The following is a 14,263-nucleotide window of genomic DNA, read 5'->3' on the forward strand; positions in this document are numbered from 1 at the left end:
AGGACTATTATTAAAACATTTGCCTTCCTGATTACTAAACCAGCCTTCATTCTTCGTTTAGTGGGGGGAGGGTGGTCAGTATGAGATGGACAGTAGACAACTGGCTTGGTTAACTTTCTGGTTCCTTCTTCCCTTTTTAATGCCAATCTCTCATTGAACAGTGATACCGCAATCACACTTAATACTGTAGTTGGTTAGTGCCCATAAGCCTCATTTACACCTTATGCTAACATGTGAGTTTCATGATCTGAGCATTATGATCCAATAACTATCTGATCAAGGTTTGTCACATCTACACATTGTATTAGAATGTCTCTTATCCGTCCACTGTGTCTGCATTGTGATCAGATTAGCTTGTGCCTCGCTGTATGCAAATTATTTGACAGATATTATTTCAAAATAATATGAATTTATTTTATGACAATTACTGCCTTAAGTTAATGCTGCTACCACTCAGTGGAGTTGAGGCCGGTATAATGATTTAAATAGTTTGACCATTCAGATCTGTTTACACTTGATTGATATCCAGACCAGTGGAGGCTGGTGGTAGGAATCAATGGAATGGTATCAAACGTATGGAAACTACATGTTTGACCTGGTTCCATTCATTTCAGTCCAGTCATTACAATGAGCCCGTCCTATAGCCCCTACCACCAGCCTTGACTGATCCAGACACAATACATGCCTGACTACCTCAGGTGGTGGTCAGGAAGATCTGATCACATTGTCTTAATCATCTACACCTGTCCTTAAAATGTGCCCAATCAGAATGTGGATAAGATCAGGACAAAGGGTTAGCGCCAGGTATTAACGGGGCTATAGTTTCAAGGAAAGAGATACAAGAACAAGGCATAACATTTATAATAGCACTCTTTATTACGAAACATTGACCAATAATGACAAATCCATCCAACATGAGGCAAAACGATACAATTTATACAAAAAACACAAAATGTAAAAATGCATTTTTTTTTTCAATTTTAGTGCTGAAATAAAACCAGCAGCACTTTAAATACCTGGAATAATTATCTTAGAAATGCATCGCACACACAAATCACACATACAAGACGAAGATCCCTCACTACTGGACATTATTCAAGCTTTAAAGAGCAACGTCCCTAAAGAAATATTTGAAATACAAACTGGCACAGCGATAATCTAGAAGGTACTTACTTTCCAAATTATTAAGTCACAGCTGGTTATAACTAGAATGAATGATGGCAGAAAACAGCTACAACTAAGTGTCTATGAGGGATGTGTCATGTAGTATATTCAATGCTGACATTCTAATACCAAAGCTAAAACTAGGATCCATCCTCTTGAAGTACATATAAAACTTTAACTTCATACATCATGCAATTCCAGTAAAGACTTTCAGTGAGGTTGACACATTGCACAGGTCGTGTTTACACAAACTCTGGCTCCCTGTCCCTCGGCACCAAACTGAGATTCGCTCCACACATGGCCCAGAACATAGTTGTTGGACTGATTCATGTTGAGTTCAGCCAGGGAGATGCTCAGCTCTTGCTCAGACACCTCCAGGTCCGGGGGCTCGCTGTCTGGGGGCTCAGGGGGGTCGTGGTTCGAGGCGTCGGGACCAGGACTCTCCTGGTCTTGGTCTGGATCCGGGTCGGTCTGGGGTACAGACTGGCTGGAGAGTTCCAGACTATCCCTGCAGTTCAGTTGGTCATCCTCTGTGCTGACCTCGCTCTCCTGTTTGACCAGGCAGTGTGGGCGGTGTGTGGACCCCCTCCCAGTCTCATCCAGCTCTGAGTCAGAGTCCACAATCTGCTCACTGGAGCTCAGGGAACCTGGAAAACTGCCTGCATGGAGAAAAAGTGAAGGGCTGTAATGAAGTGGGACTGGTCACCTGGATTAATACAAGTTATAAAGACGTAACTCAAATCAAAGGCAAAAGTGTAGTAATTCTTCTTCAAATCCATCTAAACACCTCTTACCACAGCCCTCCTCCATCTTGTCAGAGTCTGTTCTGCTCTGTTCCTCTTTGGCTTCCTGTTCCTCTCCTTCAGCTACCACGGCACTGCTGCCCTCATCAACATCCACACTGACACTCTGCACCAGCAGTGGGAGACAAACATCAGTTAAAACAGGGAACTTGAGTTCAAACCTTCCAACTCTGGCATTGGTTGAGCTATTGGGTGTGGTTGAAATGAAAGCATTCACATTCTTCCTGTATGTTCCAAATATTATTAACGTCACGCAGACACACACCTGTTGGATGGAGATGGAGGATGGGCGACTGCTGGTGCTGGAGGATTTGGACTGGAAGATGGCTGTGTAGAATACGATGAGAGTCTCTATGATGCGGGCCTGGTGGGGGTAGTCCACTAGAGAGGACAGGGACACTGTGGCCCCTGTGGGCCGGGGCCTTATCAGAGAGGGGCCAAACACGATGCCCAGGTTACTGGGACTCATCTTATTGTCCTGCTCCAACTCCGCAATCCTGACGACAGAGATGGGGAAGAACGACGATATGACGGAGGTTAAAACAAGTAATACATGATCACAGTTGTGAATCCTCGTTTGTAATGATCTGTGTCAGAAAAAAAAAAAAAAAAAAGTGAGTAAGCAATGTAGTATGCTCTTCTGAGCTGCTCACCTGCGCAGGTGGCGTACGATGTAGCGCAGCGTGGCTACGTTAGCCTTGGGCAGCTCTTTCACCAGCTCCCTAAGTCTATCCACCACGGCCAGGACCGCTGGGTCCGTATCTGGTCCTAGGTCCACCAGCTCTGGCCCCTTCCCCGTCCCGGCCTCCCCTCCCTCAGTTTGCAGGCTCTCCTTGGCTAACCCCATGAGGCTGTTGTACAGGCGGAATGGCATGATGGGCTCTGGAAGCTGTAGAGGACAGAGCGGGAGATTTTTTTTTATCTTCGTTTGTAGCCATCTTATCCAAAGACAACCCATGATAAGCGCAATCAAATATGGAGGCTGAAACAGCTACAAGGTACCTGTCGGAGGTAGAGCTTGAGGACGTTGCTGATGTCGTGGGGGGAACACTGCGAGAGCTCCACTAGTTCCTTGCCGTTCTCAAAGGCCTGACACAGCTTCTCTACACGAGTCTTCACCCCATTTACTCTGTAGATACCCTGCAGAGAGAGATGGAGACCAATGGGGAAGAGAGGGAAAATGTTTTGAGAGAAGGATAGAGAAGGAGAAAGAAAATAATGCATTCATACAGCCAACCATTACACTCCTTTCAAGAAACAGACCCTTCATCCCCCGTTCCCTCACCTTCGTCTTCAGGGCTCGTCTCTCGATCTCGGAAATGCACTTAGTGATGATGAAGGGGATGCTGTCAGAGCTGCCGCTGGACACCTGGGAGAAGTCTCGGCCGAACAGCTGGAGTCTACCCTGCAACTTCTTATGGCCACACTGGATGGCTAACGTCTCCAGACACCGCTTATGACATGCCAGGAAACACTGGTATAGAGGACAGGGGGCATACAGTAGGTCAAGGGGTTAGAGGTCTGTATGATAACCAATGAAAGTCAGATGTCACTCACACAGCAAAACAGACGTAATCAGCTAATCGAGCAGCCAAAGACTATTGCTTTCAAAGGAGATGGTTTTATCTCTCACCTCCTCACACTCTGCTCCCTGGAAGTACACGTAGCTGTCGCACTCCCGACACTTGGACGGGGTGCGGAGTTTACGCAGCCGGTGAGTCTGGGCGGCTTTGGAGAGCCCAATGTTCCGGAAAGGTCCGGTTGGAACCGCAATCTCAGGCTCCATGCCATTTATGTCTGCGGATGAAGATTGATTGATAAATTGATAACTGCATGAATTATGTAATAACTGGCAAACAGAGAGGAGGTAGACCTCAGGTCTTACTTGGTGCCTCGAAGGAGGCCACGTTCCCGTCCTTCTCATCTGGATCCTCGTTGGACGACATGGTCCCGGTGGAGGAGGTGCGTGCCATTTTACTGATGTCACCTAAAACGTACAAAACAATAACACACACACACACACAGCTACAGTACTGCAGGAGATGGAGGGAGACAGAGAGACAGAGAGAGACAGAGAATGCCTTACCTGAACTGGTGGTAGGAGATTCCAGGCCACCTTCCCCTTCTACACTGTCTGCATCACTCACTGTAGAACCCCACGATTTGTGGCCTTGTCCTGGGAAGGGGACACAAGATTATCATGGACAGCACAAATATCTCATGTAGGTCTACATTGTTTTGTCTTGACTTAACGTCTTGCATGGTGAGACGGCACAAGACAGTAAGAACCGCATCAATATCATCCAAAATGACATACTCTTTCTGGCGTTTTCAGCGCTTAGGTCCTCCCCTGTCGTGGTCTCTCCGGTGCTGGGTTGACCCTCAGAGCTGCTCTGCTGGTCTGTGTTGAAGCTGTCATTAAGGGGTCGAGCTGGATGCCTGAATTAACAGATATAAAACCAGTCAAAAAACATTATACTCATGTAAATCTATTACCTCTTCTTTATTACTTGGTGTAAAGTGACCGAGTGCCCATAGACACCTAACAAACCAAAAGCTTTTAATTATGCTTTGAGGCTAGGAGTGACTCACTGTGTGGAGGCTGCAGTGGCAGTGTAGGGCTCAAATTGGTAGGTGACCTCAGGCTCCTCAGTGAGCTGCAGGTCTCTGACGTGTGCAGCGTACTGCTGTCCCGGGTCATACAGCTTACTGCTCTCACACAGAGTCTGGTAGTGTACCGGCAACACCACCGTCTGCATGTGCATTATCTGGTAGTACGAGATGGTGGCCTGGAGGGAAGGAGAGGAATGGTGGAGGAGAAGGTTTAGCTTACATTCCATCACAGGGAGTGCAAGGAGTGGAATGTAAGCTAACAGACTAGCCACAAGGCGAAGGCGCGCTGAACAAATTGTCCGCGTGTCTGTGTGTGTGCGTACTGACCGAGCGCAGTGTCTGGTCACTCTGTTTGATGACCTCCTGCAGCAGTCGGAGCACATTGACCTTGACGTGTTCCAGCTCCTGCTGCTGGGTGGTGGCATCTGCTATACATGTCCTGTAGGTGGCCTCTGCCTCTTCAGCCTGAACACACACGGCGGTCAATTCTCAGCTAGGCTAATGGCATACACACTCAATGAAATATGGCCATAGGCTTTGACAATGACTTGCAGTCATTCTGCTTTTTAGCAGATTTCCCTGGAGAGGCGAGGGAGAGAAGAGACTAGGCGAGACATGGAGAGGAGAGATGGGGGGAGGTGAGATGAGTAGAAGAGTGGAGAGGAGAGAGAATGGAGGAAAAAGAACATATGCAGTGATGGGGACCTTGTTGCGAGCGTCTTCCTCCACTCGTAACTTTTTGCCCAGAGACTTGGTGGTAGAGCCTCCTCCATCCTCCTCTGCTGCTCTGCTAGCAGCTGCTTTGGCCTTGTCGTGCTCCTCACAGCGAGCCATGTAGGCATGCTTGGCCTTTCGCAGGTTTGACTCACATTCCATCTGGATCCCAAACACATAGGTACACAGAATCAGTCCTTGGGCACAAATTGGGCAACATCTTGAGAGAGAAAACAACGTTTTTTTTTTTTAAAGATACTTTTTGTTGATTTATTGTCAAATCATTCTCAGAATGTTAAAACATGTATACCTGTAAACATCATGGCAACGTGAGAGAGATAATATAAATAGAGAGATAACATACTGCATAAATAGCACTAGCAAGGAACTGACCAGTTTCCTCTTGGCGCGGTACCACTGTTCCTTGACCTCCTTGCGTTTCTTCTCATGCTCGTGTTTACGCTGCATCAGAGGCTGTAGGAAGGTCTGGTTGTGCAGTGTGGAGGTGGCCTGCTGCATCCCACTGCTCTGCTCCAAGTCCTGCTCCAGAGCCAGAGAGTAGATGGAGTAGAAGGGCATGTGGGGCTGAGAGATAGGGAGTGGTGAGAGGGGAAATAGCATTGTCATCACAGGAGCCTCTTGAATTGGATGTAATCACTTTGACAAGAGTGAATTTGGTATTATTTTCCTTAATTCCTTCTACTATAGAATACAATATCACTAGGGCTTACATGTGTGATGCTGTGCTTGCTGGACTGGTACAGTCTTTGTAATCCCTTGGCAAACTCCACCTCTGGGTGGGGAAAGATACATGGGTGAATCAACAAATCAATAATACGTTACATTCAGGTTCTAAGTGTCTATCTACCCACCCAGTGAGGTCCTCTTCTCCACGTAGCTCATCAGGTCCTTCATGTATTTAGAGATGGTCTTGGCGTAGGCCAGAGCAGAGTCCACTCCCCCTTCACTATGCTGCAACATGATGTCTACCTCTTCGGCCCGGCCAAAGTCCTGCAGGTCACCCCTCATCTGAGCTCCCTCTAGCCCCTGACCCGACACCCCGTACAGGTTCTCCATAGACTGGACACACAGAGAGAAAGAGTTTCAGACCACTCAAGAATACTGAGAACAGTATCTTATTCTGTACTATATAGCAGAAATTCCAATTCAATTATTTAATTCAATCATGAAGTGAAGAACTTAGGTTGAATTCTAATTTCAACAATCTTCAAGTTATGAAATGGGAATAGAATTGGAATGAGACTGTTTATATTTTAATTGAAATTGTTAAAACATTTGATCTTTGGAATTGAATTGGAATTCAATATTTTTACATTTCCCAGTTATTGGAATGAATGCACTTAGTATAAAAACAATTAACGGCAGGATTTGTTTTAAATCATTTCAACACGTATTTCTGTATTTCCAATACAGCTAGAATGTCTGAACAGTTCCATGATCAGCCTGAAAGCCTTAATAAGGAATTGGAAATTGAATTCTTGGAAATGACCTAACATTGGAGTTGAGAGGAATTTAATTCTCTGAATTGAAAGACTGACCTTGAATTTGAATTAAATGGAATTTACAGGGAGAATTTGTGGAATTAACCCCAAACTTGCTATATTGTATATTATAAACTGGGTGCGTCGAGTCTTGAATGCTGATTGGCTGACAGCCATGGTATATCAGACCGTATACCACGGGTATGACAAAACATGCATTTTTACTGCTCTAATTACATTAGTAACCAGTTTATAATAGCAACAAGGCATGTCGAGGTTTGGGGTATATGGCCAATATACCACGGCTAAGGGCTGTGTCCAGCCACTCCGCGTTGCACATAAGAGCAGCCCTTAGCCGTGGTATATTGACCAAATACCACACCTCCTTGGACCTTATTGCTTCATTATTCGGTACACCATGTTTACAAGAGCCAATACAAATAATGACGGAACAGAGCAATGCCAAGTGGCATCTCAGGGATGGACATGTACAATTGAATGATGGATATTAAATACTGCACAATTTTAAACACTTGCTGCCTAATCCCCCCCCTTCCCCAAAACATGTGTAAATATTAGACTATAAATATTGCCTTCCTGTTTTATACTTCTGCTAAAATATTTATTCTATTGAGCCATTTACTTTATGTTCATATTCTTATCTTTCATTATTTGTTATTGCATTGTCGAGGAGGAACCTGCAAGTAAGTATCCTGTACATATGACTAATGAAAACTTGAAACTTCCAATGAAAATAGGATTTGGCACATAGACTGTGGGCAATAATAACCCCAGTGTTTGTGGACAGGCCTGTTGAATTTAGTGTGTCAGTATTGGAGCTGCATTGATGAATGAGATAGAAGGAACTGTGTTATGTGGAGTCTCAGAGGCGGCCTGTGTGTGTTGTTATAACAGGAGAGCGAGTGAGAGGAACAGGCAGAGATAAAGACACACTGTGTCACTGCCAGGAAGCTGGCCTTGCTGCCCACAAACATCCGCTCTGAGAGCCGACACCTCCTGCCACATGCACACCAAGAAAGCCAAATGAACCCCCACTCACTCTGCTCTTCTCCGTTGGCAGCAGGGACAGTAGGGTACTGCTGTCCACCTCCCCCATCAGCAGCTCTGACACACTGAGGAGGACAGAGACAGAGGCCATTACACAGACAGTACTTCCATCAGAGATGGAGAGCGAGAAAGGACTAAAATAAAAAGGGAACATTTGTAGATCAAATAGGATTTGACAGGTTAAAGCAATGTGAAGGGTACATTTCGGGTTCATTCCCCTACCGGTGGTCATAGAAAGAAAAGGAAACAAGGAACGGAGACAAGGAGAGAAAAAAAACGTCAGGAAGTGGTTGATGCCAGCCTCTGTGCAATCGCACCGGCCATATAACTTCCTGTCTTCTTTGCCCTGTTGCGGTTGTATGTACTGTGCAGGGCCAGGAAGTGAACAAGCATTCTTTTGAATTATGTATGCATATTCCTATTTAAAATTTTAAATAGACCTATGTACAATATATAGTGTACACATATCAGAGCATATGTTTTAGCTTGGCAATATGTGGCTGGGGTTTATAACATTTCTTTCACATGACCCATTAATTTTGACAAGTGTGTCTGGGTAAGCTCATCTAATATTTACAAAATATTTTATCTGGAAACTTCCTGTTTAACTGGAATTGTTCCTTCTTGTAGGCTACTACTTTTACCACTTCTAGTCTTAATCTTTACTTCACTACTCACTGTTTAGCACATGACCTCACATGTGAATCCTTAAAGAGATAGATGGGGATGGCTTAAGAGGGTGTGAACAATGCTGAATGGTTGTAGACAAAGGAGAGCTCTCCAGTAGGTACCAAAACATTCAAAGGCCATTTCCTCAAAAAGTGAGTTTACAAGTTCATCAACTTTCAAAGCAGAATTACTTTCCCATTGTTCCTCAAATGCAGTGTATGATATACCATTTTGTAGCACCGAGTCTCTACTTTTATCCAATGTAAAAAATAAAAAAAAACACCATTTCAAATGTTGCAACATAAGACCTATTTGATCCAGTTGGTCGCAAATGTATTTGTATTTTTTTGAGAGTGATATGTTTGTATCCAAACGACCATTATCACACATACACATTGTATCCGAGGATAAAAGCACCTATTCTCTGTCTGTAAATAATCTGTTGAGACAACAGACGCCAAATGGCTGCGTTTTGGTTTTGTGTCCTAGGTTACGGAAGAGAAGAAAACCACCACTACACTTCCTGTTTTCTACTGAGCCACATGCAAATGTCTCACTGTGTTTCGCTCTACACTCCACTTCTCTATCGCACATGTGCACAAACACGTACATTGTACTTCTACAGTTGTACTGTCGTCATGCACCACCACCCCGACCTGACCACTGAGGACACATGGTCATGTCCCATTACTCTGTACCAGAGAAGTGTACTTGCAAGTTAAAAGAAAAAGCATTGTGAGGTACAGTGTCCCCTTTGGTTTATTTCAGGATCCATGAAATACTGTTACTAGCTCATGACAATACATACTGAGAAACGGATGTAACAAATACTTACCTGCTACTAAAAGCAACAGCAATGGTTTCAATGGCCTTCTCAAAGTCCTTCTTTTCTGTGTCATTACACGTCTCATAGTGAAATCCTGCAATCAAAATAATGAATGTGTTCATTCTAGGCCATCTCGGCCATTTTAACTCATTGACTTTGTGCTAAAAACATGGACTTTTTGACCCTAGGTAGTAGACCACTGATTGGTCCAGCCAGTAGTCTTACCTTTAACCTTAGATATGAGTTTGCCTGCAGCAGTAAGGGTCTCCACAGTGTTGAGGAGAGGGTAGGTGCTGATGACCTGTCGTAGGACCCTCAGGACCTCCCCCAGGCACTCATGGGCCAGAGGGCGACGGTTCTCCTGCTTGTCTACAGACAGAGAGAGCGAAAGAGACAGAGGACAGTCAGAGACACAGACAGGAGAGACATGGATCCTGTGCCATTCATAATACACAGCACTCCACTTGTCTACAGCCGCACACAAAGAGGACTGAGCCTAACCTACCATTTTGTACATCTATCGAGTACTAGTTACAACCGGAAGTGATAGGGTTGGTGTTGGGGAGATAGAAGGCTGTGTTTGCGGTCTGACAGGGCTCACCATCACAACACGGAATCCATATAACATGGAGATCATCTTTATAGACAGACAATTAGGGTTGGTCACAGGATTAGAGGTCATTACAGGTTATTAGAGGTTGAGAGGGAGTGATTCATGACCAATGTCTGGACATCATGAATAGTAACACGGACGGCAGACAGATGGGTTGTAGGGACAGATTTTATGTCAGCAGTGACGTCTGCAGGCCACTTCCTCTTGTCTCTCGCTCTCACAGACAGCAGATCCTTTGGCCGGTAGAGCCATCCTTCCTCCTCTTTTCCCCTTTGGCCCTCAATGTCCATGTCTCAATGTCCATGTCTGTCAAAGTGGCTGGCCCATGGAATGGGACCAGGAGGCCATAGCGGGTGGACTAGTTAGAGGGCGTGTCAGAAGGAGAATGGTAAAGGCTCCCAGACACTTACTATAGAAACTGAAACTAGCTAAATGAACATGTTGTGACATTATGTGACTCTGTGCATAGACTTGTATGTCGATTTAGTTCCTGGATAATCTCGTATCAAATATATTTCAGTATTAGATGGTTGTGGTTTGTCAGAATTTAACTCAGAGATAGGTTCATAACTTAAGGGCGCACATCCTTTCAGATATTGACCATGTGATAGGTTCAAACGGGGAGATGTTAATCTCAGACCATCACAAGGATGGACTGGAAGCAGTCTTGTGATATTGACGGTGTCACAGGTCAGACTAACACAGTGGACTATGTGAGGAGGAAGTCTGAACGAGGTCGCTCTGCCATGCATCATAGCTTCCTGTTTAGATTAATACGACAGTCACGGGGGGGGGTTACAATAAGTTAAGGTATAGACACCCTAACCATTCCATCGCTTTTAGAGAAAACAACCCATGTTCCAAAGTGAGACCATTTTTGTTGGCCTAACTCTCTCAAGTTGAAAATTGTTACATCACTTGTTACCACATCTTGTATTATATTGCATCAATACAGTAAATTACACATTATCAGCCTGCCTCATGAAAATGGAAAAAATCCTTTATCTGAGGTAACTATGACTGTTTTTGGGCCTAATTCCCTGAAGTCATATTTGCTGAAAAACCGTTGGACCAGCCATTTTGCTTGAGAAATTGCAGTAAACAGGAGACTGGTTTCCTGCTGGAGTGTGGTCGCTGTTACATCTCGAGCAAGAGAACTGGGTCGCTTGTGCAAAGCCAGCCAGCCCGCCCTTCCCCTCCCACACGCAACACGTGGTGTACAGGAGGGGAACCAAAACAGCATTGTTCTGAGCGCATGCAGGCCATGTGGCGCATCAGGTAGGAGTAGTGGAGAATTTAGACATCCACACAGAGAACAATAAGACTGGGAAACAATAGCAGATGGTCACGATGCAGCCAAAATAACAAAGGCATATCAAAATAGTAATACATCTAGCATACTCTTTTATCCAAAGCGACTTACAGTCATGCGTGCATACATACATTTTATATACGGGTGGTCCCGGAAATCGAACCCACTATCCTGGCACTGCAAGCTCCACATTCTACCAATTGACCTTCAGAGGACCACTCAATCATGTGCACAATGAAATATCTGACTCCAGTTCTGAAGAGAAGTTGTCCCATCGATAAGCTCTTATGCCTCTCTAAAAGTCTTAGAGGAGCCAAATGAATATCAAGACTCCAGAGACTGAGCATAGTTGGTTAACTGTATTTTGAAAAGGCACCCCCCCTGCCCCCTTTTACAATCTAAAGTGCTCTGAGCATTGGAGAAGCACCATGTTCAAACATGGCCTTTGTGTCCTCTAACTCTCCGAGAGCTAAACCTTAACCAGACAAAGGAGAAGTGCACAAACCTATGTGAACCTATATCCACTCACCTTCCCCCAATACAACGTCCTTCAACTTCTCTACAGCCTCAGCAAAGCGGGCCACATTACTTAACAGAGAGGGGATGTCCTCCACCTCGATGGCCATGCTCTCTGAGCTGTCTTGGGGGGTGTTGGGGGTGATAGCCCCCTTCCCCTGGCCCTTGGTGAACACCCATGAGTGGATAGGGAACCCCGCGGCGCTGGCATGACGGCTGAGGCCGGTGGGCCTCTTCATGGTGGCCCCTGGGGACGGGCAACCCACCCCCAGCTTGCTGTGCTGGGCACTTGGGGTGCCAGGGCAGGAAACGGAGGAGTCCGATGGGGCACCGGGAATGGGGAAGAGGGTGGAGGAGGATGAGGTTGAGGAAGGGGTGGTGTCGATAGCATCACGACGAGGCTGCTCCTGGAGAATAGACAGCTGGGTAAGAGAGGGGGGGGGGGGGGGAGAGAGGGAGAAGGACTTGTGACATCTGTGGGAACACAAAAACATCAGGACAATAATGTGACTGATATTTTTGGCCAGTGGTTGGCAGGCTGTTGTTGGTAAACAGGCGAACAGAGACTTCAACAAGAGCCTGTGTTGTGTAACACTTCCTGACTCCGCTTCTTGCCACACCCTGAAACAGCTCTCCGAAAACAGAAACTAGGGCCACTTTAAGCAACATCAATTTGTACGGTTTGATGACACATGACGGAAAAGTTATGAAATCAACCCATCAAGTGTCCCAACTTGTCCATGGACTACAACACACCTAACATAAATGCCAGAGTTGATTAAATAATAGCTAAATCAGAGTCTCGCTGTTACAAGTCGTGGACGCGGTGATGTAGTGTAGAGGCCTGAAACGTACACATCCTAAAGTCTAAACAGTATCAATGGCAGGTGCATGGTGTGGTTATGAAGCAGAACATGGCAGCAGCTTCACACCCTGCCAGTAGGAGGCGCGACTAAGACAACTAGAGCAGACCTTGCATCATGTTATTCCAGGAACACCTTTTATGGTACTGCATTTTAAACTTGAAAGTGTAGCATACTGTATGAAGCAGATACATGTTTTATAAACGGTAAATAAGTATTTGAAGGACAGATCGTCTCAAAGCAATGAGAATAATAACTAATTCCTTCTCATGAGGAACATGTATAAAAGCTAGGTGGCTACCTGAGTCGGTCGGTAGTGTTTGACATACCTGTTTGAGCCAGACGGTGGGTCTATTGGGATGTTTGTCCAACTTGTTCTTGGCTTTAGCCTCCTCTCTCTTAACTCTCTGGCCCGTAGAGTATGGGTTGTAACTATTCTTGCTACCACGTTTCAGCATGGTTTCTGTCCCTATTGTTTTAACATCACCTTTAGCAGAAGTCACTTTTTAAAAAACTTGACTCATCTTGCAAGTGACGAAGCAATACTGGCTTACTAACCCACAAAAACATTTTCCAATGAATGAGAAACGAAAAAAAAATGAGTCATTCTGCAGACAACGTTTATCAGTGACTAACAGGTTTATTTTGAATTGGCTAATCCAACTATAAGTATTCATCAACAATGTCCTCAAATATTCAACCAAATATCCCAATAGTATAACGTCTCTCTCCCACTAGCCTACTTTAAATGAATTAAATGATAGGCTACTGCCCATATAAACCACCTAAAATGCTCACCTTTAGCCTTCAAAACACCCCACTAAACATGTCATTGCTGGTCCATAACCTATGATAAGTGAAGTCCATTTAATTGAGGTCAGGTCTAAACAATCTACTGAGGTTTGACATCTGTCAGGCTGTCCCCCAACTCCCCAAGCTTCTCAGCAGCGGACAGACAGGATAGGAAATCTGTCTTGAGTGACAGGAGGAAATCAGAGATGATGTGCTACTTACTGATGATGAGCTCTGTGGCCCGGGGCTTCCTGCTCGAGTCTTCTTCGAGATGGAAGGGGTTTTTATCAATTCCCTTTTCTTTCGGGAGAACATCTTCAATGTACCTTTGCCGTCCATCCCGACTTCTTTGAAATTCACATACAACCCCCCCACCCTCCCCCCGATTCTCCACTTCTTTGGTGCTCTGCCAGTTTACGGGCGCTGCTGTTCCATCGGTCCCAAGCTCCAGCCAAGCTTTCTGCTGCCTCGCTACCACACATTGAGCGTTGAAGCTCACTGACAGCTCACCACAAACAGTCAGTGCGCCGCGACATCCGCTCCAGTGTTTTTTTTTCTCAAGGGAAGAAAAGCGCATGTGATGTAACGCTCTCCATTTGATTGGGGCGCTAGAGGTTTGTAATACAATGTCTATAAAACATTTTTACAGGACATTTCTATAGTAAACCAGTAGAGTACAACGTATTCGATGCCTCCAAGAAGAGTTAAATAGCTCTAACACCGATTGAGAATGCTTCACTATCCCCTACTGTCAGAAGGGTCTGGCAGCAGTCCTGGGCTGCGTACAGTACGAGTTATGTTCTGTACG

At 45.2% G+C, this 14,263-nt stretch overlaps 1 protein-coding gene across 3 annotated transcripts; it reads right to left on the reverse strand.

Moving 5' to 3' along the window:
- Nucleotides 1-852: 852 nt before the first annotated feature.
- LOC106613721 (rho GTPase-activating protein 45) lies at nt 853-14,263 on the reverse strand. 3 transcript variants are annotated; one of them, XM_014216264.2, is made up of 22 exons: nt 13,462-13,623; nt 12,993-13,132; nt 11,814-12,222; nt 9,585-9,728; nt 9,369-9,453; nt 7,857-7,929; nt 6,167-6,374; nt 6,026-6,087; nt 5,688-5,879; nt 5,286-5,456; nt 4,908-5,045; nt 4,560-4,756; nt 4,285-4,406; nt 4,054-4,143; nt 3,853-3,954; nt 3,601-3,764; nt 3,253-3,441; nt 2,970-3,107; nt 2,621-2,856; nt 2,233-2,464; nt 1,959-2,073; nt 853-1,823 (listed from the first exon to the last, which is right to left on the reverse strand). In XM_014216264.2, exons 2-22 carry the CDS (start codon nt 13,119-13,121, stop codon nt 1,375-1,377), a joined length of 3,645 nt encoding a protein of 1,214 aa, XP_014071739.1. In that variant the 5' UTR covers nt 13,122-13,132; nt 13,462-13,623; the 3' UTR covers nt 853-1,374. The 3 variants fall into 3 exon arrangements, with proteins under 3 accessions (XP_014071739.1, XP_014071741.1, XP_014071740.1); XM_014216266.2 differs by lacking the exons at nt 12,993-13,132; nt 13,462-13,623 and adding an exon at nt 13,678-14,263; XM_014216265.2 differs by having other exon boundaries at nt 12,993-13,612.

The sequence above is a fragment of the Salmo salar genome, chromosome ssa10, assembly GCF_905237065.1.
Source record: "Salmo salar chromosome ssa10, Ssal_v3.1, whole genome shotgun sequence".
Lineage (NCBI taxonomy): Eukaryota > Metazoa > Chordata > Actinopteri > Salmoniformes > Salmonidae > Salmo > Salmo salar.

Excerpts from the sequence above, each read along its gene's own strand:
- LOC106613721 (XM_014216264.2), bottom strand. The coding sequence starts at position 13,121 with ATGCTGAAACGTGGTAGCAAGAATAGTTACAACCCATACTCTACGGGC. Across the intron at positions 4,757-4,907 it reads GTGACCAGACACTGCGCTCG|GCCACCATCTCGTACTACCA; the intron begins GTCAGTACGCAC and ends CCTTCCCTCCAG. Across the intron at positions 3,955-4,053 it reads ATCTCCTACCACCAGTTCAG|GTGACATCAGTAAAATGGCA; the intron begins GTAAGGCATTCT and ends TGTACGTTTTAG.